This window comes from Homalodisca vitripennis, chromosome X (genome assembly GCF_021130785.1).
Source record: "Homalodisca vitripennis isolate AUS2020 chromosome X, UT_GWSS_2.1, whole genome shotgun sequence".
Lineage (NCBI taxonomy): Eukaryota > Metazoa > Arthropoda > Insecta > Hemiptera > Cicadellidae > Homalodisca > Homalodisca vitripennis.
In genome coordinates this window covers 55,176,443-55,202,741 of record NC_060215.1, presented here as the reverse complement: position 1 = coordinate 55,202,741, position 26,299 = coordinate 55,176,443, and the positions used below count along the sequence as shown (strand labels likewise).

General features: G+C 33.3%; 2 protein-coding genes across 7 annotated transcripts in view; one reads left to right on the top strand and one right to left on the bottom strand.

Moving 5' to 3' along the window:
• Positions 1 to 26,299, top strand: part of LOC124369003 (peptidoglycan-recognition protein LB-like) — a 57,301-nt gene that overhangs the window by 19,577 nt on the left and 11,425 nt on the right. For 3 of the 5 annotated variants that reach the window (XM_046826607.1, XM_046826605.1, XM_046826606.1), the window contains exon 2: positions 1,961 to 2,177. The exons of 1 other annotated variant lie outside the window; for it this stretch is intronic. In XM_046826607.1, coding sequence (XP_046682563.1) covers positions 2,000 to 2,177 — 178 coding nt within the window. In that variant the 5' untranslated portion in view covers positions 1,961 to 1,999. Of the gene's footprint in view, positions 1 to 1,150; positions 1,278 to 1,960; positions 2,178 to 26,299 lie in introns of those variants that run through there. One more of the 5 variants, XM_046826604.1, reaches the window with a different exon arrangement.
• LOC124369002 (glycine receptor subunit alpha-4-like) overlaps positions 1 to 26,299 on the bottom strand; it is a 64,629-nt gene that overhangs the window by 32,571 nt on the left and 5,759 nt on the right. For both annotated transcript variants that reach the window (XM_046826603.1, XM_046826602.1), the window contains exons 2-4: positions 19,032 to 19,103; positions 15,522 to 15,598; positions 7,373 to 8,029 (exon numbers count right to left, since the gene is read on the bottom strand). In XM_046826603.1, the coding sequence (XP_046682559.1) occupies positions 7,373 to 8,029; positions 15,522 to 15,592 (728 nt within the window). In that variant the 5' untranslated portion in view covers positions 15,593 to 15,598; positions 19,032 to 19,103. The remainder of the gene's footprint in view (positions 1 to 7,372; positions 8,030 to 15,521; positions 15,599 to 19,031; positions 19,104 to 26,299) is intronic.

Genomic DNA, 26,299 nt, shown 5'->3' with positions numbered 1-26,299 from the left:
TATAAAGGGTTTATTTCTAAACTCATTAATATGTAACAAAAATAGAATTCTGCCTTCGTTAAAGAGTGCAGATTTTATGTTGGAAAAAATAATAAATCATGCGAAAAAATAAAGGTATAAATAATCTTTATGATAAAATTCGGAGATTGCGATTAAAAGTAATAAATAAATTACCTACCAGAGAAACAATAGAAAACTAAAAAAGATAAATTTAAATAAGTTTATGATATTTAAATAGTAGATGCTTAAAATGTTTTTTTTTTTTTAATTTGAACTGTATAATCACCTAGGTAAAATAGTTTGATGAAATTAATTTTGCATACTTTAAAAATAAATAATTTAAATAATATTAAAATAATAAAAAAAAATACTTCTATACTTTAAAGGTTCTTTTAGTACGCTTATTGGAACCTCGCGATATCTACTCTATTAGAATAGTGTCAAAACTACCTTTCGAATCAGAATATGAAAAACTCCGCGATAATAAAGTTTCATATACATATTAATTAAACTTTTGAACCACTGCTTTCATTTTCATTAAATTGTTTATCATACAATATTAGGTATCCAAAAATCTTTAAATTTTCATGAAATGTAGACAATGTAATAGTAGATTTGATTTACTATTACATTCCATACTATTCCATACATTCCATACTATTCCATACATTCCATACTATTCCATACATGCCATACTATTCCATACATTCCATACTATTCCATACATTCCATACTATTCCATACATTCCATACTATTCCATACATTCCATACTATTCCATTATCTGCGGAAGTAGAATTTGGTGGAAATTGCGGTCAACAATGCACTTCAAATTCTGTATTGGTTCACAATAAAAATTCTGTTTCATAAATATTAAAGATAGACTATGAATTAGATTTCCTTTGGTTATTGGTAGAATAGATTAGTTTTAGACATTTCAAAAAATTAGGTTTTTATTTATATTTTTAGTCGAGTAAAAGTTTTTTGAGGTTAATGTTAGTATCTATGAAGTGTTAGTTTTCTATGAATAGTAATTTGAGTAAGGCTATTTAATTCAGATACATCATCAAGCACAAATATGGACACCAAAACAGTTAAAGGCTGTTAAACTACAGATAAATTAATTATATACCTCATAAAGATAAACCGACAGGCCAATCTGGCGGAAGCAAGGGGGAGGGGAACACAATGTGTCGGTGAACGGATAGAACAAGCAGTTGTGTCTTTGTTGTATTATCTAGTGTTGTTACCACAACAGGAGATAACAGTTGAGGCAAGGTAGAACCAAACTTATATTTCTTTTAATTTTTAACTTTTATCTTCTTATATATAATTCTTAATATACTTTCTAGATATGTTTACATAATACGCAGGCTCTTTTGGTGTTATTGTATTAGCTTCAGTATTATTACAATTTAGAAAACATTTTTGAATTTATTTAATTTGATATGATTGATATTCAACCAACAAACACACATTTTGTTCATTGTATAATGATTACTTTTCCTACGTTCATATATTTAGAGGCTGTTTTTCTTAATATATTTCAAGAAAACATTTAAGCCATAAACACGTTATTTATTGTACCTGCAAAAGTTCGACAGAGGACCACAACGATTTAATTTGAACAATAGCACCTTTAAAGTTTACCACAATTTGTTCCCGTGAATATTCAGTGGTAAATACACTATAAATTACATGATAAACATGCTATTCAAATATGTATGCTTAACACATTTAAGATACAGTACCTTTTACTTATATCCCTATATTCGAGATAGTATGATGATTTTTAATTTTCATGTTCTGTACTTGAAATACAGAAGAATATCATTGTTTTTATTTTGTTGTAGTCTAAAGAATGTAGTATTTAGTGTTCATAACTGGTGAATAGCTACTCTGCTCCTAGTTACTTATAACTTTTCTTTCCTTTGTGATTTATATTGGTTTCATGTAAATAGACTGGAAACTAATAGTGTGGAGCAGACTCAAAACACATTATGGATCATGAAGACACAGAAAAAGGCAAAGCACTGCCATCTGGTGGTGAGAGTGTCCAAGACCCACAAACATCTTCAGATAAGAGCGTTGCAGATGCGCTAATACCTCAAAACAGCAGAGCTATGATATGTTCCTCTACAATAATATGGAAGGAAATGTCTACAGTGAGTTGTTGGGGTAGGTGATGGTGTTAAAGAACACCTTAGATTAAAGCTAATGGTGTAATTCGTGATTTATAGTGTTTGGACAACTTTTTATACGTCTTTACTTGTTTTATATTTAACTTTCATAATTTTGAGGTGTAATTCTGTGTTATTGCTTTTTAAGTAGGCATAATGCATATTATAAGATTCCATTCATATAGCAATATTAGGTTTTGATTTGAACACATAAACCTCAATACTTTTGCAAATGTATATATTTTATAATATAATAATGTTTAACTGAAGGTTTTGTTTTAAAACCTAATGTTTCTTAAAAATGTTATAAACATTTTGCTAACAATTGCCCAAGTACTTGAATCTATTGAATAATAAACTTTTAATTCAATTAAAAAGAAACGAGTGAGTTATTCGTAGCCTTATCATGTTTATAAAGATGACATATATTATCAAGTATACTTTCATACAATTGATGGAATATGAAACTATCTGAAACCTAGGTTCCTTTATAAATAATACAGGAAATAGAAATGTAATGTGTATGTTATCATGGACTATCGCTCTCGATGAAAATATTACAATTTTTGGTTGGCTTCATGTCTTTAAATAGTATTCATTTATTTTCATGTGATGTAAAAGGAAAACAATTTTCATTATGTTAGAATAAGTAATAATGTGCAATGATATCATAGCAGTTATGCATGTTTATAGTTTGAAGCAGTTATAGAAAACTTTAAAACCGAATAGCCCTCTTATTGCATTTGATAAGCTTTTCACATGTATATTATATAGCGAATTAACAATGTCCTGAAACGTCCTCATAACGCTTTTCTCCTTGCAAACCAACCCACAGTATGATCACAAATTGCACTTTTAAGTTTAATAATGACGTGTTCAGTTTCTATTTTTTTCAGTTGAAAGTTAAGAGAGTTATGGGGCCATCCTCAGAAGTATATGAACATTCTGTATAAAAATAGTAGATATGAATCTTATTATATGTTATAATACAGACGAGGTCCTTCTCTGCACTATCCATATTACAGATAAATGATCTTGCATCTTTCCGTTGTCAGGATAATAAGACAAATTTAAACTGATGTTGGTTTTAATTCAAATTTCGACTATTTTAAAATGGAATTCATGACTAACCTTCTTAAATAGCTGCAAGAGTAAGCTTAGCTTAAAGATAAAGTTAAGGTATCTTCAAACATAGCATGTTTTTTTAAAATAAACTGTATTATTTTAAATTGAAAAATTCCCGGTTTACAAATAACACATAAACTAAAGTGCACGTAGTATTTTGGGAGCTGCTCAGCGCAGAACTGAAAAGAGACGAACATATTGTTCTCTATTAGGCTTTACGTGTTCTTTCTGTAATACGAGTTTTAAATTATGAAAAGGACACAGGAAGTTTTACGTGAATATACTTGAAATTAAATTTAGTTCAATGGTTTTGTTTATAAATAAGTTTACAGGATAAATATTAAAAGATACACTCTTAAATGGTTGATAATTATAATTTAGAAAGAATGAACGTCTTTTATTAAATCTATGATATGAATGACTGATTGACTTTTTACAAGAAAACACCATTCAAAATCTGTAGCGAGACTCCTCTGCTTGGATCTGTACATTACAGACATATCATGTAGCTTCTATATTTATGCACTTGCCAAAGATCAACTTTGAGAAGTTATGAAAACCTTGTTTCCTGACCTTCTCCTACTACACCGAAATATACTTTGCAAATAGGAACAAACTTTTATATGTAAAATTTATGGACTAGTACTGCATGCTCAGTTTGTAATTCAGAATTTTAAAATCTGAGTTTTGGAGAGTGTAAGAGTACATTTTATTAAACGGAAACATATTTACTATTGATAAATTATACCAAATGTAACGTATTTCAAATTTGGATCCACATGTATCTTAAAGTTCAAATTTGATGACTAGTAATGCCTTAAACAAAAGAGAAACATTTTAAAACATAACAAAATTCCATAAGCTTATATGCTGTGAAGTTAAATAAAATAAAATAAAATAAAAGAACTATCCTACTATAATATACTTAGATTATAATTGATCCTCTTCTCAATTGAGTTTATGAAGTCACAATTACTGTGTTATTTAATTTTATTGGAATACTTCTATCGTTCCTTATGCTTTCGAGAAAAAATCCTTTTTGTATGTAGTGTTGGGTCCCACAATCAAACTTTTGTTTTTGTAACAATTAACGAAAATTATTTAGTTTGAATTATTGCTATGCTCATTCAGAATTTAACGTTTTTGACCAAACCCAAGTATGTGAAGCAGTCCTTAATTACCCATAATGGAAACTAGGTCACGGTTCAGAGCCAAAGCCGAAACCATGAACCAAAAATATGTTTTAATAATCTAGTCATGGAAAAACAAAAATGCGAGGCGCGGATTGGTGCCATTCAGTAAAGAACAAATTATTCTTAACTTGATCAACACAAGTTAAGATTTTTATACTCTTTTATATGACAGGTCGATGCTATCATTCTTGCCTTGTCAGCTATCACAGCACAGTGGCATTTGGATATTACTTAATACTATCAGGTATCAGGTCATAGTAGCTTACTATTGTATAGTTGATATGTTTTACTTGCTTGTTGCAGTTCGGTGTAATCTGAACTAAATAAAAATCTCCTTCGATTTCTTTATTATTTCATACATAATTACTGACAGAACAAATGTTATATTTTGTGTGAATCCAAAAAAATAGTGCACATTAACTGATTTATTAGTGTAACTTATGTAATATTATTTTCTTAAATTTGAAATATTAAGCACTATTACTTTGTTATTGTATTTGAGTACATCAATTTTTCATTCACTTGCAAAGTTGGAACTATATAAATGCAAGATATATTTAAAAAGTAGTGACGTCATGACGGATAAAGGGTTAAATAGATTTTTCTTAGAATACTATCGCAGAAAAAGTTTAAAAATTATGTAGTATAAGAAATAGTAATAAATTTGAACATTTTGAGTAATTTTAACGGTTTATATTTACAGAGTTAATGCAAAACAAACACGTTGTAGATGAGGTAACAGTAGAGTTCCTTAATTGCAGTAAAAATGTTAACTATCATTTTTTGAGAGTTTGTGCTTTTTATATATTACTGAATACAACCATAAAAATTAACAGTAAGTAACATCATTTTTCCATAAAACAACAAATGTATGCTAGAAGTTGTAAATATTTGTTACCTAACAGAAGTAACAATAGCAATAAGTAAGATTCGTTAATTTATCTGCAAAAATATTTTTTAAGGTTAGGTAACAAGACTGGAGAACAATAAGTTACTAGTAGGGTATTACCATGAGCTTAACCGTTATTCTTTGTTACAAAGCTAGATTGTTTCAGTGATACTTTGTACAAAACATTTTGTACTATTTTTGTTGTTTGAAATGTTAAGGGAAAGAATAAAATAGTAAATCAACCTTGTAACAGATATTCTGAGATCTATAAGAAAACTAAAAGTCAGTATTTATATTTATTTTGTATATTTTTATTTGCCGTATCCATTCAATAATATAATAATACGAAAATATGATGGTTTTGATGTATAATCATAATATAAACCAGAATGCAAAAACAAAAGATATTTTTTGGGGATATAAATATTTGTATCAATATCAATCATGAATTAATTTAAACAAGATTGATGAATCTCTAGAAAATCACAAAAAATATAAAATAAATAGGCTAAATTACTTAACTGGTTTTTGTCCTAAGTCAAAACTATTGTTTGGATTTTGTATTTCACCGTGTTTATGTTTTAATATTTCTTTTTAAGCACAGTGAAAAACTAATTTACATAAATATTAGATTTATTCTTTCAGACATTATTCATTTATCTCTTAAAATTAAATACTATTGGAGTGAGCAACAAGTTTTATTTGTATTAGGTAACTGCAGTTACTACAAGTGAATTTTGCTTTTACTGGACATATAGTTTACTTGCATAAAGTCATGCAAGAGGCAAACTAAAGTAGAACTAAGACAGAAAATTATCTAAAATAATAATTACATCAAGTTTTGCAGTTACTGTTTATTTATGTTCAATGAGATATAACATTTTTGCAAAAGCTCACTCATTAAAATTAATTCTATTTGAATTTTTTTCTAGATGGAAAAATAAAAAAAATAAATTGAAACAATTTTTAAACGGAGCTTTAGAGAATACACGTCCTTCGAGTATTTTAATATTAATAATGTATTAAGTTTTCATTTAAAAGCTCAAAGTAAACCACAATTAAATTATTAATTTACACTCAATGAATATATGATGGTTTTTCAATATTAATAATATGAATAAAATAATTCAAAATTAGCCAATAAATTACTGTTTAACTCAAAACTAAACTAAATTACTTGGCGATGTCCTACATTGTATTATAGATCAATTATATATTTACAAAAAGGAATACAAAATAGTAATTACGTCTAATATGATTCACGAGTTTGCGCGGCATAACGCCCTGCTCAAATTCAGCCCTACTAGTAATATTTATAAACATAAATATACCAAAGAATATAAAAATTCTTAAAACTCCCTCTCGTTTTTTCTAAAGGAATTTCAATTTTTGATGAAATTTATAATATAAAAAATAAAGCTGTTCCGAATTGGATGTGTCAATGTTAATTTTCAAAGGAAGTGATTACGAATTATAGTATATAATTTTATATTTAATGAATTTTTAAATTTGCAAAGTCCACTGGATTTGATGATTATTATTAAATATAAGAAAATTATGAATATGATTAGAGCATTAAAAATGCAATTCTGAGAATCGAATAATTTCCATCCTGACAAATCATACGGTAAAGTGATTTGGGGAAACTCTATATAATTGTAGGTAACCACAAATGGAATCCGATAATTTTTTTGGTATGGAATGAAACGGTTGGGGTGATGTGGTGAAGTTTGAGCCAGAAGAATAGTTCATGAAGAAAGGTTACCGAGGTATATGTATCATGCAGCCATACTCAAAACGTAAAACTTCTGTTAAAAAACTCAATATATATATATATATATATATATATATATATATATATATATATGTTTTAAGTATAGAAGATAATAGTATTGAAATGTTTCTGAAACTCTCCCTAAAACTATTCGAAAATCTTAGGAACTGATGAACTAGTCAATGAAATATATTTGTAGAAGAGAAACTCACAATTCGTCAAGATCAGTAGTGTGGTGCAGCTCAAAATACCGATTGAGTCTTCTGTCACGAACACACAGGCTCGAGATAAGTTGTTCTATCTGTTTGTGCACAGGCAGCGACTGATTTGGGTCGAGGGGCGCGGGGGTGGTGACCGGGAGCCACCGGGGATCGTAGATGTCCAAGAGAGTGGACGAAATCTCTCCCGGAGGCGTCCACTTGTGTATCTCCGTGAGGACCGGGAATAAGGTCTCCAGCCTGAAGCACCGATCTCCCATGCCACGGCAGTAGTGTAGGATGCTGCCGGCGGAGTGATGCCCTCCCACGAATACAGAAACGTTCCCTAACCGGCCCGCCATCAGGTCGAGTACCTGGGGGTCCGGAATCCAGTCTCTGGTCACTTGCACCAAAATTACCACCTCCGGCTCGGACAGTGTGAGTGCCGAGTAGAGTCTAGCCACGCCGTCGATGTGATGGCTGACGCTGCAGTGTCGCAGCCGCTCTCGAGGGTTGGCGCCTCCTAGTAGCAGCAGATGCCGGTGTTGGGGGGCGATGCAAGGGCCGTGGCACAGCTTGTCGGTACGCGGCCGGTACCTGAAGCCGGAGGGTTCTCTGGGCCTCCGCCCCCCGTGCCCGTGACTGTGCCCGTGGTCGTGGTCGTGGCAGCGCCTGCAACACCCCCACCACCTCTGCTACAAGCTCACGCTATACATTACATCTCGCCCAAACATCTACTGTACCTACCTACGCCAACACCTACTCTCTACTGAACATCTTTATCGTGCGACAAAAGTTACATTAATCGATATTCTATTATAAATATGATATGTAAATAATGGTAAATACGTACTGATGGACGTTACGATAAATACTACTAATGGAACCGTATTAAGTCAAAGAAAAAACCCGTGCCTATGTTCGATTGTATACATAAAAGTATCTTTTAAATTTTACGATCCATACTGATTAAAAAGTCGATAAAACTGTTTCTATTTGGAGATATTTCAGCCTCAATGTGAAGGGCATATTTAAATTTTAGATTGGACAACCTCTTGACTCAACGACCGAAGCACGAAATGGATGAATCTGACAGAAAATGGCTTTCTACAGCGAGTCCAAAATATATAAAGATTTTTAACAATGTTTTGAACAGTGTAAACCTGCCACGTAAACCTAAGAAGTAAAGAATATAAGACCACTAAATCAAATTGTTTGACAATTTAAAATTTTTTTACAACACTGAAATAAAGACAGTGTTGAATTAATCCAATATAAAAAGTACTATTGCCATTTGATAAATTATCACTAGTGAACCTTGGTTCTGTCTTGCCGAGTGTACACGTTAACCCTTACATCATGGACGAAAGTAGGACAAATGTGAGAAAGGATGGTAACAGGGGATATATTTATAGAATGGGTGCTGGTACCCACAATATTGGCCTCATCCATTCAAACAACTCATACAAGTGAGGCGAATGGGCGGGCTATTTCACTGTGCATCTCTAATGTTCCCGAATCGTTCCACCTAAGAAGATTATTCATTCAGATGCCTCGGAGAACCGTAGTAGTGACCATCATAGTCGAGGTGTGTACGAAATATTATTAATACGTCTACACTCCAAAAATGCCAAGCAAGACCTGCTCTAAATGCTCATGGGCTGCAACAAACAATATCATTAACGTCAACATTTTACCGTACTTCGAAACAAAGCTAGCCTCTTGACTTTTCATCCAAAATACCATGCTAGCGTGCAAACCAATCTACGCAGTAAACCCACTCGTTATCTGAGTTTCAATACAATATCAGGTCGACGGCATCCCTCATCTCTGTCTAACAAGTTCTATTTTGCAACTGTTCAGCCAATATCGGGTAAAGGCTACCCTCTATGTCACATGCAGCATCGTGATTAATGTCTACACATGCACTAATAATGTATTTGTGAACCACAGTAGTACTATAAATGATTTCTTCACCTTGTAGTTCGTATTCAGGGCAGACTTCTCCCGAAAGTACTCAGTGAACAGATCTTCCTCGCCGTCTAGGATAAGACAATTCCGAGACCCAGGAATGGAAAATTGCTGTAAACACCGGGTATAATGACTTATACGAGTAAATGTGTTTCAATTAGCCATGCGTGAATTTAGGGAATAAGAAAGGAAAACCTGAGAGAAGATGCTTAATTCACCATCAATCGTTCTAAAGAGGAAATAATTGCAGTTACATATATGGATAACCGCAGCCATTACTAAATTAACGACCAACAGAACGATCCTAAAATATTAACAATCCTAACGTTGCTTTACCAAGAACATAAGGTTGTAAAGGGGAGAAATGTGATAAAAACGTCATATTAAAAAATTATCAAACTCTCAAACTTCAAAGATGCAAAGGTACAAGTGAATATTTTCATCCCCTTCTTCGTGTCCAATTTGACCTAGAAGTACACTCTTTGTAAAGCCATTCCGCAGAGGTAGACATCTGGGTAAACTCATCTTTCCTTAAGGTGGATTTGGAAGCTAATTTGGGAGTATCATTGGCCGAGCGGTCTGACGTCAAACTTTGAATCTGAGTTAGAGATTCCCACCCATATTCTTTCTGTGACCGTTGCACTTTTTATCAGTACCATAAACCTTATACTGTACTGACTCATCCTCTTTTTCTGTTTTATAAAATCCTCGCACAGGCCAGTGGCCATAAGGACGAGTAAAATAAGGCTTAAAAAAGGGACAGACATTTTTTAAGCCATTAGTCTTATTTTTCCAGCCAGACCAAAACAAAGAAATGCTCTTAACCGGAGTTAAAATAAACCACGACACCTCCGTTGTTAACTTGAAGATGAGAAGCCAAATATTTTACCCCCTGGTCCTCAATCTCAAAACCCACGTCTCGGGCCACGGCCCTTGAAACATCATCCACAACGAGGTGACGAAAACGGATAATGAACGTGCTGTATTTTATCTGTCACTCCAAGCATTATCAAACTCTGACAACGAGCAGCGAAAGTGAAGTAACTCAAACTGTAAAATGCCTTTGTTACATATAATGATGAAATTGTGAGCTGACGCAATTTGTTATACTTCGGTCAAGAAAACACTAGACTGTAACTTACTTTCTTTTTTCGAAGCAGCATTGACTCGAACCGTAAACGTTTGTCTGCAGGAGTGTCTGAACCAAAACCTTGTGATTCTGGATTAAAAGTTGGCTTGGCTGAATAGAATCAGAATTTTTATAAATAAAACAGCCCTTTCAACCAAAAGACTGTTGGGAAACAGCAAAAGACGAGAGCAAAGTTGCATAAAAGGGCTATAACAGATATTGGAACTGCATTTCGCTGCATAGGAGTAATACAATCAAGTCCCGGTGCCGAAGAATGTAAGTGGAGATGAACTTCTCACGTAATACCGTATTTCAGAGGAAGAATAAACCACGGAAATCTGCTGAAGTAGAGTGTGAATTTTAGCCTAGAAATAAAGCCCCAAATTTGCATTACTATTACAAGAGGAATCTCTCTCTCTCTCTTCCCCCACCCCCTTCATTCTCTGGTCACGCAACCGGTACCTCTCAAGCAGGTCTGCTTATATCTTTTAAATATCGTTTAAACTTCTGTTTATATCATTTATGCATCGTATTTAAGAGATTAACCAAATAAGGAGGCAATCTTGAGCAATGCGAAAGAGTTTAAAATGTAAAAATGCATCATATACGCCTCCCCCTCCAAAGCGTTATAAAAAAACCCTAATTAGTTAACACAAGAAATTCGTAGCCAACAACAGGTAGCTCAAACTAACGATAACCAAAAACCGTCAGAAATGCCGGAAAAGGTTCAGGGTGACGTTGGTGGAGAAGTTTGTGCACTGAACGTCAGTGTCACGTCGTGGGACGGTTGTGACGAGGACGGAATCTGAATGCTATTGGACGACGAGGGAGAGTAGATAGTAAATATTTCTGATTTCTTCACGAGAACGGTCAAGAATGGTCTCAACGACTGACTTTGCAATCGAATACCTTTCTATTATATCCATCGACTCCTCACCATTAATCGTAACCCTTCCAGTCCATGATCCCTTTGGCCCTTCCTAGGTACGAATATCTTTCTGGTCGTGCTAATAGACTACGAATACAACACAGCTAATATTTGTTGCATTGGTACTTAGGCAGTTGGAACACTCAAACTCGTGAAGAGGAGCAGGCACATGAACGAGATGAGGTATGGATGAATTTGTGATAGGTAAAGTTAGGATCCGTATCTCCTGAGAGATCATGTCCTAATCGTTATTTTTGTCATCTATAGCAGGGCCGACTAATAAAAGGGAGCCTTCAGGAAAAGCATTGGAAGCCAACAGTTCAGGCCTCGGCGTCAGCATACGTTACTTCCTATAATAAAGCTATAACGTTCCACTACCACATCTATCGTAACCAGCATCCGCTAAGAACAAAATATTTCAGCTAAGGGATCCTTATTATTGCAGTAAAGTTGTTTCATCAGTTGTCAGTTTCTACAGTTTATTCAAATTCTATTGTTGTTTTGAACTTTCTTTGCTATCTGTGTTTACGCACTCAAATAAAAGAAGTAATTTAATCATCTCTTACATATGGTCTACTTTAAGACTAATACGAGGTGTGTTAGAAAAGTAATGAGATTGGTAACACTGCGGGAGATCTGGCAACGTTGTGTCTACCGGCTGACGCTAAACCTGTTTATTTATCCCTTCCACTTCCTCAGTCCGAGTTACAACTCCGTACAGTTAACACATTAGTTTTGACAGCGCCATTAGTAAAGTTGTGTTTTAATTGTGCGTCACAGAAATGGAGCATCGAAATTTAGAGCAACGTTGTGCAATAAAGTTTTGTGCTAAACTTGGTGAATCCGCGAGTGTGACTTTTGAAAAGTTGAAACAGGTCTATGGGAAACAGTGCTTATCGAGAGCACAAGTTTTCCGCTGGCACAAATCATTTTTGGAAGGCCGAGAACACGTTGAAGATGAACCTCGCTCAGGGAGACCTTTGACTTCAAGAACGGACGAAAACATGGATCGTGTGAGGGCGCTTGTGAGATCAGACCGTCGTTTAACAATAAAGATGATCAGTGAACAGCTAAATTTAAACACTTTCACCGTGCATCAAATTGTGACAGATGATTTGAACATGCGAAAGGTTTGTGCCAAATTGGTGCCGAAAAATCTCACAACTGAACAGAAGGACAATCGAAAAAATGTGTGCGTTGATCTTCTTGAGAGGATTGCTAATGACCAAGAATTCTTCAATTGTGTGATCACTGGTGATGAATCCTGGATATTTGAGTACGATCCTGAAACAAAGCGGCAAAGTAAAGAATGGCACACTTCGTCATCTCCTCGGCCGAAGAAATGTCGAATGAGCAAATCAAAGATCAAGACCATGCTAATTTGTTTTTTTTGACAGGAAAGGTATCGTACACAAAGAATTTGTTCCACCAGGACAAACTGTCAACCAAGTGTTTTATAAAAGTGTCCTTGAAAATTTGAGGAAAAGAGTGATCCGTGTGAGACCGGAAATTGCAGACAAGTGGATGCTTCATCATGACAATGCTCCATGTCACACGGCCATTTCCATCTGTGAATTTTTGAACTCAAAACGCATTACTGTTGTTCCTCAACCCCCCTATTCACCTGATTTAAGTCCTTGTGACTTTTTCCTCTTCACGAAATTGAAACATGTCCTAAAAGGACGTCATTTTGGAACTCTGGAGAACATTCAAAAGACTGTGACCGACCAGTTAAAAGCCATACCAATTGAAGACTTCCAGCGCTGCTACCAAGAGTGGGAACGACGACTCCGCCGATGTATAGCTGCCCAAGGAAACTACTTTGAAGGGGATAACATTGTTGTTTGAAAATAATAAAAACTTTGGTTAGTATGAAATCAGTCTCATTATTTTTCTAACACACCTCGTATATTTCTCAGCTAGAAATAGTTCAGATCAGTTAAGTTTTTCAAGCCCGCATTACGTTATATATTTATCAATAATATTTAAAATTCTTCTCTTTTTTAGATATCTGCCTCAATAACACTGAAGAAGTGTTGTGGAAGATTTTGGCTATACAGTTATAATACGTTATAATCACTGTTTATAATATTTGATTACATCTAGGCTATTTCCAATGTAGGAAGGTGCAAGGTTTGTTTCTTTGTAATGTGAAAAAGGATGTTTGCTTGAAATTTGATTACAAGAAAAAAGCGTTACTAGACTAGGTAAATTATCTTTGATAAAAACGGATGCGCTCATTTACTCACTCCGTCTTACTATTAAACCTACCTGCGTTTGCGTTAGAGTAGATATAAGGGGATTCCACCGCTAACGTACCGTGCCTAAGCATACATTTTCTCAGAACGATTTGGGTATATTTGAACCAGTGTAACTTCAGATTTAACAAAATTTTTTAATTCTATGTGGAATGTAGTATCTACATACATGTATTGTACAACATGTAATAGTTATTAATAATTGACAAATTTAACCACTTACTTGCCTCAATAAGGGTAATGAATATTAATGCACATGCCACAGACTTATCCGTCAAGGTGGATGGTGAAATGTTGTCGGTTTAGGGTTCGAGCCAGAATAATACCAAACTTTATCATTTTATAATTCCAAAAGCTGTTAATGGCAGGAAACAGGCCTTGTATAATTCAGTTGGGTCTTTTGGATAATGTAAATAAAAATATAAGAATATTCTTAAAATTGGCTAAGAATACTCGTTGGCTATCTCATTTTTTGTTTATGAATACGGTTACAACACTAACAGCGGAACAAGGAAGCCTAACTACAATGAATCGATAAAATGGTTACACAGATTACGAAGATGACTTATCTGTTAAGTATGTTTCGTGTATAACTTCTCTGCTGACAAAGAGTCATCACTTAATATTATAAAGTTGGATATCGCCTTTTATATGCATTTAATTAAATGCGCATTGTAGCCATATAGTTTTTATGTTTTTGTTTAAATCTCTTATTTTGAATAAAGATACTAACAATGGAATTTTGAATATTTTTAAACTACACACTTAAGTAGCTTAATGATATTTTCAATTATTAAAGAAGTATTTACAAAGTACGTTTAAAATGTAGACACAGCTATTTAAAAAATATTTACTACAATTACTTCACATTACATTATATAAATTTAACTTCGTATTCGAAAGTGTCTACAATTTTTGTGTATTTTCGTGTACCGCCAATGCGTGTATTGACAACCCTCACACTCGCAGTTAATACCGAGGTCTTTCTGTAATTAATTTCACAGCTGGCATTTTTTGACCTGTCGGCATTTTCCAAAATTTCACTTAAATAAAAGAAATTGTCTTTAAGCTAACTATGTAACCGTTTCCACTCAACTGTTTCCTGTTGACATTCTGTCAATTTCGAATGTCAGTACAGAATAAAGAAACTTTGAAAAATATATTTGGTAATAACATATATTCAGATTTGTAACTTAAACAACAATTTTAACCGTTAAACCAGTCACAATAACTTTGTGATTATTGTAATTGAGTAATTTTAGAAAAAATACTCATAAAGTTCTAGGATTACGAAACGTAAAAATTAAGTTATTATTTGTTCAGATTTAAATGCCGTTTTTACCATAACTTTCATACCGGTCTAATAATTTATATTTCTCCACATACAAATTGTTTGACTTACAGTGAACATTAATCATTATGAGAATTAACTTGATTAAAAACACTTTAATACACTATGACGATAATATCAGTGAACTTTATAAGTAGTACATAGAAAACCAATTAATGTCATATAATATCACCAAGAATATAAAAAAAATACTTCAACAGAAAACTTTATTACGAGTGTTATTTAGTATGCCGTACTGACAGTCAAAACTTGTAGTTAAATGAACAACAAACGATTCGTGGGTGATAGGTCTAAAAATATGGTTTTGAAACATTATATATTCTATACTTCATAACTTAGGTTTGTGTCTTTAATCGAATTTACGTTACATTTCTAGCTAATCAATACAAGTTTTAATGTTTACCGTTGCTTAACGGGCCTGCACATTCAATGTGTACTTCACATCTACAGGTACGGGATTTGTGGCCATCGCACAAGATAGTCATTTCCTTTCTATTCTACATGTATGGAACAATGTATGTACTTACTCGTTGCTGTTTGAGACCTGCCACAACATAAAAGCCGTGAACATGACCAGTAGGATGGATCTCGTCCACATCACAGTCTGAAACAGAAACCGATCGGAAGAGATAGTTCAGAGTTCCAACCCAGGGTCTTAGCGTTACAGTTTCTCTAAGGCACGGATTTACCACTAGCCAAAATTATGACCTTGACATTTTTATCAATGAATTTTTTCACAATTAATAGAACCTTATTTTTACCGAAAAACTAAAACAATTCTCAGTTTACAAAATCTTGTTTGATGCAATCTGAGAGAATATTCACATTAGGAGAAAGAATCATCTTGAGAGATACGAACATGTGCCGAAGGATCTCGCTTATAGATTTAGGAAACCAGACTTTGTGCGGTTAGCTAACAATAACTTGGTTAACACAGTCAATCTGAGAGAATATTCACATTAGGAGAAAGAATCATCTTGAGAGATACGAACATGTGCCGAAGGATCTCGCTTATAGATTTAGGAAACCAGGCTTTGTGCGGTTAGCTAACAATAACTTGGTTAACACAGTCAATCTGAGAGAATATTCACATTAGGAGAAAGAATCATCTTGAGAGATACGAACATGTGCCGAAGGATCTCGCTTATAGATTTAGGAAACCAGGCTTTGTGCGGTTAGCTAACAATAACTTGGTTAACACAGTCAATCTGAGAGAATATTCACATTAGGAGAAAGAATCATCTTGAGAGATACGAACGTGTGCCGAAGGATCTCGCTTATAGATTTAGGAAACCAGGTTTTTAGCTAACAATAACTTGGTTAACACAGTCAATCTGAGAGAATATTCACATTAGGAGAAAGAATCATCTTGAGAGATACGAACATGTGCCGAAGGATCTCGTTTATAGATTTAGGAAACCAGGCTTTGTGCGGTTAGCTAACAATAACTTGGTTAACACAGTCAATCTGAGAGAATATTCACATTAGGAGAAAGAATCATCTTGAGAGATACGAACATGTGCCGAAGGATCTAGTTTATAGATTTAGGAAACCAGGCTTTGTGCGGTTAGCTAACAATAACTTGGTTAACACAGTCAATCTGAGAGAATATTCACATTAGGAGAAAGAATCATCTTGAGAGATACGAACATGTGCCGAAGGATCTCGTTTATAGATTTAGGAAACCAGGCTTTGTGCGGTTAGCTAACAATAACTTGGTTAACACAGTCAATCTGAGAGAATATTCACATTAGGAGAAAGAATCATCTTGAGAGATACGAACATGTGCCGAAGGATGTCGCTTATAGATTTAGGAAACCAGGCTTTGTGCGATTAGCTAACAATAACTTGGTTAACACAGTCAAACGTAATAAATTGTGGTGATGGGGAATCTTCTGGAAACAGTAAAATGCACAGAAGACGGATGATAAGAATCCTCTCTGCATCTATCAGGATACTAGGTTTCGAAAAATCCAAAAGACTATAAAATCCTGTGATTCATCAAATAGATCAAACAGTTGATGAAAAACTCATTGTCTATCGAACTGGAAAATCTAAAACTTCAAGCTTTTGCACTATCTGAATGTAAGATGCACGTTACTGTATAATTAACTTTCCTTAAAAACTATAAAGTTATGTATACATACTGTATATGTTTCATACTTTATTTTTATCCACTTTTTGGCCTGATTAACAGCAACCAACCGATTTCTAACATTTGCACCGTGCCTAAGCACACATATTCTCAGAACGATTTGGGTGTATTTGAACCAGTGTAACTTCAGAATAAATAAAATTTAATTCCAAAAATAACAAAAAAAAACCAGATAAAAGATAGACAGAAAAAGAGATAGTTGTCTGTAAGTTTCATCTTAACTTAAGTTTCTAAACTCCCTGTAATTTCTCGTGGAGTGATAAACACATTTTTTATACCTTTATATCTGTCTTCGTTAAGTTATGTTAAAAGGCTATGAATTTAAAATAAATAGTTTTCTACGCAAAAATCTATTTTTCATCTTAAACCAAAGAGGAATTTCCGAAAATATTCAAACTAGTTTAGCAAACGTTTTACCTAACTCATGTGACCCGATGTTTGAAATTCGTATTAAAATGAGGCCACGTGTTAGTTACCATACCTACTCATCAATACTTTGTGTGTTCTGCTCTAATGTGATCTAGGAAACGTTACGTGTCCAACAGAATCCGGAATCCAACAATTTTTAGACTGGTGCTTTTGTTTATAGTATGCTTCTTTAGCTCTTTAAGGTTTTGGTTAGGCGAAGCCAATAAACTACGCAATCTAAAAATCGAACAGCCTTCTAAGCTAAGTGACACATTAACATATCACAATTTGAACAAAGAGTCTGATGGCATATAGCAAATCGCCAGACTGCCCAGGGTGGTGATGCTCCGATCAAAAAATAATGAACAAAACTTACTCAATTAAATCGGTGTCAAAAATTAAGCATTTTAAATAGTGATTTTTAGAATTCCACACCCAAGATCACGACTTTAAAACCTCCATTAACAGGACCTTCCAAAAACTTTTGAACCACCTGTCAAGAATAAAATCTAAGATAGTAATTTATAACAACTTTTTTCATGTAATTCTGAAATTTATAATAAAAACAGTATAAGTATAATTATGTTATATAACAATTTTGTCTTGATCGGATAACAAGATTCCAAGTTATGGATGTTCAAAATAGTTGTTTGGTCGATAAGCGCCAAAACTGGTACCTATGTTCCTTGTTACCGGCATATAAACTGAAAGTTATTGTTTGTAAGTAACTAAAATATCACAGGCATAAAAAGCTAAATTTTAATGTAACTTCCAACACGGAGCTCTACTGGTTCATTTGTAATAAACTTTCTAAGCTTGTGTTTATCCGAGATTAGTCTTTAGATTTTTTATAAAGATTGATTAGAACGTAGTAGTCAGAGAACACAACATAGTTTTTTGTGTAATCGATATAAGAATTACCCCTAAGGCAGAGATCGATTGTTAGTTGCTCTGATTTTAAAGAAAGTCCGAAGGATATAAAAAAAGAGTTAAAAATATCAAATGATGCAAAGGTAATAATTTTAGATTTGACACTTAAAACGAACCGTTAGATATAAAATCAGTATCATATCAACGCCAACCAGCGAGATAAAGAGACTGAAAACGGGCGAGAGCTACACAATACAAGTTAGAGCTTGCCTTCTATACATCTTTCATATTCAAAGCGTCGGACAAGCGTAACATATGTATTCGATAAGCTTACATATACAATGTTGTTAAACTGCATACAAGGAATTTAAACTTAACTTTAAAATCGTATTTGTTGAAAATGATTTCATTCATACAAATAACTTTTAAAATCAATAAGGCTATATTTTGTCTTGTCTTAATTTACTACACTTTTGTCAGTGTTAACTAAACTTGTCAGCTATACACACGAAAAATATTAAATTAATAAAAGGGTTTGAAGTATAGAATGTAACATAATAAATTTTAATACTGTGTGAAAAATAACCAAAGTTATAAACTGTACCTCGTGTATATCATTTGAGCTATCTGTGACTTAGGTCAGTGGAACGAAATGCTATCTTGTCCATGGCACGACCTGTAACATACAATATAACACTATACGCGAATAAAACTCAAAAATAGACCTAAATCATCATGAACTCAGGATCTTTTAACGTTATCCAGAGCGAACACATTTATAATAACTGTTATTTCCGTACGTGTTGTGTTTTATTTACAGTTGGTGCCATCTAGTGCAGAATTGTGGACATTTTACTTGCAGTAATTAGATGCTGCTATAATAAATAATATTAAGTAACTTCAAGTATATGGAAGCATCTTATGCGGGGAATAATACAACAATTTAACACTTGTAATTAAACCCCTTTAAAGAGTAACAAATCAATTTAAAAAGTTGTTTACGTGCTTAGTTTTATAAAATACATTTTCTTGGTTTCCAATAATTTTTAAAAGTTGTCATCAATTGTGGAGCAATTCGATGAGAGCTCATAGTTTCTTTTTATTCTGCATCGCGACTGCTCCTAAAACATTTTCAATGCTAGGTTAACTAATGCAAACTATTTATCAATGGACTCTTTTGTAAATATTAATGACTTATTAAAGCTGAAGAATTATTTGAAGCAGAATACAAACTAATTAAATAATACTTATTACAGAACTAATTATTGATTAACACAATTACAAATAAAATAAATTCACTTGTGGGTTAAGCTAACTACAATTCTACTAAAAAAACTTAGTCAATCATAATTCTTCGATGCATCTAAGAATGATAACTTCTCTAGAAACACAGTATGTTATAACATTTTAAATTATGTAGAATGATTTCCAGTTAACAATGAACGCTCCCTTTTCAATGGAAGATTATTGATATTTTTATAGTATACGTGGATTCTTAACTAGGAGAAATTAATAGCTATTACATACGGAAAATTAAATCAATAAATCTTACTTAAGGAAAAAATATAAAGAAGATATATAAATAACTAAACAAACGAAAGCCCTATTTTCTAAAAGTGCCAATCAAGAACGTGTGTCAATGAAGAGACGATTTGATAATGTAAGAAGTAGTGAGAATGGATAGAAAACTGTCATTGTTACTTATAGAGACCAAACTGATGAGGCACAAAAGAACCTCCAATATTTGAAGTCAGTAAAATCTTAATCGATTGAATTGCAATGCAAGTAAACCACTGTTACGAGGGTGCGGAGTGCCCTGGGGGTCGATTATGGCTTTCAAGACCCCAGAAGGACAATAATGCGTCAAGAAGACCAATGGATCCAGCACTTTCCGGTAACCTTCACTTAGTAGAATATTCTCGTAACATTATTTTAAGCTTACGAGATGATATTCCATCTCTAGTTAAGTTCACTTATAACTGGAAGTTAGTGCATTAAACTTTGTAAATTGTAAATGATCAGCACGACCAATAAACATGATAAAACCTTACTTTTTCTCCACTTTCTCGTCAGCATGAAATTACATCATATACACATGTATACATATAAATCATGTGTGATTTGATCTGGTTGCATCTTTGTCACGTAGTATCATTGCGTATTTAATTAGCATACGTGATAGTTATCATTATTGTACTTTGGCTATGGTTGCAAAATAAAACGGCGTTCTTTGTTCTTGATTGTATTTACATTATGTACGTCCAAAATAGCGAATGTTTTTTTTAGTTATATTTAGTTTACGTTTCAACTATACAATATTTTATTTTACATAGTATATTGTGTATTAATATACTGTGATCGCAAATGATAGACTCGTTTCTGACACACAGGTTGCTGCCCAGGTCACTGACCTGTAACCTTCACGTGTAATTTACTGGCATTGTATTTATGTAAGGTATATGAGATAAATAAATTATAAATGAATGAATGAATCGTTACGGATGGATCAGCAAATCGCACCCTTGCCAGAGATTTCAAAATAGCGTCGTGCCAAGAAGGAATTATGGCAGACAGTGGCATAGGTCATCAACGCGAATGAGTGACATTTTTTACCAGATGGCTACAGTCTTGCACGCGTTCTCGTGTAATAGCAACGGTGATCAGTGTAGCCCGGCGTCTCAGGTGGGTTACCAAATCGTATAGGTCAGCATCTGATGTAATAGGCAACAGAAGACGTCCACCAAAAACTAAGGTAAAACCATTTGGTAAAACTTCAACTCCTGCGAAAATCTCGGATTGAGTACTAAAAGATTTACCGTCCCGAAGGTAGTTTTCGGATACGACGTCTTAAATTGGGGGATTGTAAGGAGCATGAGTTATTAGGTCCTGAGGGGTTTTGGAGTTAATCTAGTAATCTGCATTTCCAACCCATGGAGTGGTGAAAGGTACCTTGGTGCCTGTTGAAATCGATTGCTTCTTATAGTTTGAGCTGTTGCGTCATGGAGTTATTGGTCTTGATCGACAAGGAATGCTTTGCTTCCTGAATCTTTTGTCTCAACAATTCGGTATGTATGATCTAATTTAACCTGTGTGTAATCTTACGTGCTGTTTTATTGGTGTACATAACGAGGACTAGAGGACGCATTACAAAATTTACTGTGTTTGTTATATAACAGTTACTAGTCAACTGTTACGAAAACATCTGCAACTGCAATAATCCTCATCGCCCATTACATTCTGCATCGTCACAAAACACTACACAAAAGATAGTGTAATAACGCCTTTCTCCATTCAACAGCCATAGATATGGTATTTAAACACTCATAAGACATTCACAGAGTATGATATAACCGTTTTCAAATCATTTACATCAAACTGTCATTTATATTAACAGTGCAAGTTGTTATAAGAAGTAAACCATGTTACAGCTTTAGGTGTGTTAGCAAAAACACCATAAAGGTTAATTTAGTTGCTATGACCATATTTTATTGTAAAATAATTTACTTTGGCCATAATTAAAACTCGATATGGAAATCACAGAAGGGTATTGCACAATTTGTAGTATAACCACCACAGTATAAGGATTTACACTCGATTATAGTTGAAAATATGTTTTAAATACAAGTGAGTAATAAAAACAATTGTTGTAACTAAACAGACCGTGCTGTGCACACCCAATACTTTATAAAATGTACCAGTTAATTCCTTCAACAGTTTCGTAAGCTAAGAGTTAATGAATACTGTTAAAATCTTATCGAAAGTCATTATGTCCCATAAATTTTATGCAAAGTACTCAGCAGATGGACATGATTGTCATTTACTGATTGACTGCGTTAAATGCTATTCTCTTATCAGCTGAAAAATGCAATCTAGTTTAATCATGTGGATGTTATACCATGATGAAATATGTAAATAGCTTATGTTACGAGTAAAGATATGGGGATTATACAGTTTAAAAACCAAGCTAGCGTATATTCCCGTAAAATATTAAGCGCAATTGTTATTATACAATTGTTTATTAAAAATAGCAAAGTTAACAGTCTGTAACAAACTCTGTCTGTTTACGGTAGTCATTGGCAGAAGAGAACGACGATGAATTCTAAATTTGCACTTCAGAAACAGATTAAAGCGCAAAATCTAGACAAGAACATGAATTTAGTTAATAAATTATAGATTCGCTTATTGCCCTGCCACTCTTTTTAGTATGGTTTGGGTGAGATATAGGAGAATATCTCTACTTATTTCTCTATGTTTCAAACAATTGATGGTAACGTTTAAGACGTTGGAATTTGTGTCTGAGGTAGAAATCCTGTCTGTAACCGAAGTACTTTTTATCAGTACCATCGACTTTGTACTCTATCAACACTCCACCTTATTCTGTTTGATAAGATCCTCGCACAGGCCAGTGGCCCATGAGACCGGACAGAATAATACTTAAAAGGGGATCGGCCTCTCTTTAAAAAAATTTGATTTCGGATTTTATCGTGAAAACCATATAACCATGAAAACTATCTGGAGATTTGTTTTACTTTATTCTTGTATGAAAAGTGGTCGTAATGTTGAGATTGGTACGAAATAAAGAAAATTGAGTCAGGGAAAACTATGTAGCGTGATACATTTTTGTCTACTACAGATTCCAAAAGTCCGATTTTTAGTGTTTTCCATCTTTAGACTGCGTGGTAGTTAAAAGATGTCCATTTATTTTAAATTTAGGATTCTTGAAGGGAATCGATGATTATATTCCCATCCATAATACGTAAGATATGCTATACAAATATTTCGATTGACTTTTTATTTAACACCCAAAGGGGCGTTTAAATGAGCGTATCAAGCTATGTACCTACTGTTTGGGTTGAGGAATATACCATACCTGCGGTATTTGGTTAAATGTCACTTTGAGCTATTAAAGGAGGGTTAAATTAACAACGTTTTCTGGTACCGTATATTTGCAATAAGGGGTATTTTGCCATATTAGGTGGATAACTATTCTTTCATGGACGGAGGTTATACATACAATGTCTAACTACTGGCTGGTGCTCTGGTATATATGGTTACCAGCAAACTGAACCGAGGAAATGAGCGATGAAAAAAGCGATGTACTCGTAAAAGAAATCCAAACTGCAATTGAGAGATCCGTTTTCCGTTTTTTGTTTTCAAGAAGTTTGAGTTGACCTCAGAGGCCCTTGAGAATATTCGAAATATAGACGAAACTTATGTAGACGAAACTTTGCCATTTAATCTCGATAGGGCAGATTGAAACCCTAAAGCAAGTAGTAAAACTATATTGCTACAATTAACTATTCAAATCTGTCATATAAGCAATTGGCTCAAATCTGAGTCATAGTACTTTTCACGAAAATGACCACACTATGGGCAATTCTAATTACCTTATCTCTGTAAATGGAGCTTTATTGATACTAACAATCTAAACTAATTAAACGAAACAAAAGTGTACAATAAAAGTACAACATAATGATTCCTGTTTTCCAACCAGAACGTTGCCTATTCCTGAAGAGGACCACAGAAATATATATGAAACATCGGCATCTAATCTATAACACACCGCTTAAAATCCAAAATCACATTACATATTGTAGCAATAATAAAATTATTGGTTGGAAAACAAAACAACACTTTAATGTTCTAATGTCTTATCTGCAACCAATTAAAAATTAGTAGGAATTCATAATCTCTCTGTCCATTTAATTAAATTGGACTATCACTTTTTATAATACAGTCACTACCTAAAAATAAACTGTAAAATATTTGTATTACGTTTTTGAATAAGCTTTTGATTTATTTAATGGCTCTGAGTTATTGTTTGGGTTGATTTTTTTTCAGTTCATAGACTGAAATTATAACTAACAACAATATAGGTTATTTACTTCTTTTTAATTAATTTATTTTTTAAGTAAAATGACCCGTTCAAATATACGCTGTGCGACTATGCTATACGCATTACAAACATTTATTTTATGTAACTTGATAATATTATTTTCTTTAGTTAATTAAAAAATAATTCGCTTTCATAATTTTAGAGCTATCTAATTATTATGATCAAGTACAATAAGATGTATTATTCGGAAATCCAAATACGGTGCCGGCTATAGTATTGATGATTATTTAACGAATTATTGTAATAGTTTGTTATTACATCACATCTTATTATTAAATGTTACTCCGATCATAAAGGCCAGGTTCTTCGGTTTTGTTCTTCTCGGGTATTAGCGAGTAATGAGTGACTTTTAAGTATAATTGAATGTTTAATATTTACAGTAAATAACGGCTAAGAAATTTTGTAAGGCTGAAAATTTGGGAAACTCTGTATCTGAAATCTTTATCTCACAGAATATTCACAGCATATTCACATCTAATCCAAGTTCCATATTGTTAAATAAAGTTTTAACCCTTGGGTTAGAATTAAGTTTGATGGCGAAGCTATTCAAAAGCTCAGTATAAACGTTCAAAGGCTCATCATCGTAAACTTATAAAATACTCTGGAAAGGCAACGCTTTTTAATGCTTCATATATGCTGCTGTCACCTTGAGTAAGTCATCAACTCAATCTCAGTCTAACTCACAATTCCGTATCATACAACTATACACGGTGGATTCCAAATCCTTTCTTTTTCTGAAACATATCATTAGACGAGACAGCTTATTTAATTTGGTTTTTTTTTAAGTAGCAAATTGAAATAAATGTATGGACTTTATAAATGATTGTTCATATGAACTCTTACAGTGCTAACAGTCCTGCTCAACAACTCAATATTGCAAGGCGCATACCCCGCAGATCTGAAAAACTCTAAAATTTTCCTAGAATCACTAGAAGTCTGGCTTGAATTTTTACACATCATTGATACTAACAATTCAAAAGTTTATATAAAAAAATGTTTTATAACGCTTTACTAAAATATCCTAAAATACAATTTATTTTCTTCAGCTAACTTTGGTTTCACATCAGGGATAAATATTACCAAAGCAATTAGTCTCAGTGACCAACTGCATATTATCTTCATCGAATATATTTAACTTGTACTAGTGTTGCTCTGTGATTTGAGCAGTGCGTTCGATGTGGTTAACCTTCAGGTCCGTGGTGTTCTCATTTTGTGCAAATAAAGTACGGAGAAAACACTTTCAAACCTTTCTGTTCTAAAAACAGGAGTTCCTCAAGAGGATGTATTAGATCCCATAGATCCCATTTTATTTATAATTTTCACTAAGAGACTACCCAGTTTTCTCAAATCAGAACGCAGACTTAACAACTAGATAATAACACTTGATGCAAATGATACAAATATTATTCTGCAACATAAAACCCCACAGTTTCTGATGAAATGTTAAAGCTTATTTTCAGAAATTTAAAAAATAGTTAAACTATAACTAACTTATAACTTAAAAGAACAGAAATCGTCTTTTGTGGTAAAAATATAACCAGGACCTTTATCAAAATTTTCAGTTTGCACAGGTAAATTTTGAAGTGTTATTTACCTAAAGAGAATTTAGTTCTAATTAGGAAAGATCATGTCACCTCTTGTACATAAAACTCAGTTCAACATCTTTTACTCTTCCTGGATTGGTTTTGTCTAAAGGGATGTCCTTAAGGTGGCATATTTTTTATTTTTTAATCTTGAGTGACATATGTTTTGATTTTCAGGGAATTTTGTTAAAACTATAGTTTTGAAAGAGTGTTTGTTTTCCGGAAGACAGCTTTGAGGATCGTGTAGGGTCTGGGTAGAAAGGAAAAGTTGTTGTGAGCACTTTCTGATGGGTAACATCTAAACACTATCTCTTCTTATTATGTATACGCTATGTTTTTCAGCACACACATTTGTCCCCTCATTAAAACATGGATGATCTACCTGGCACATAA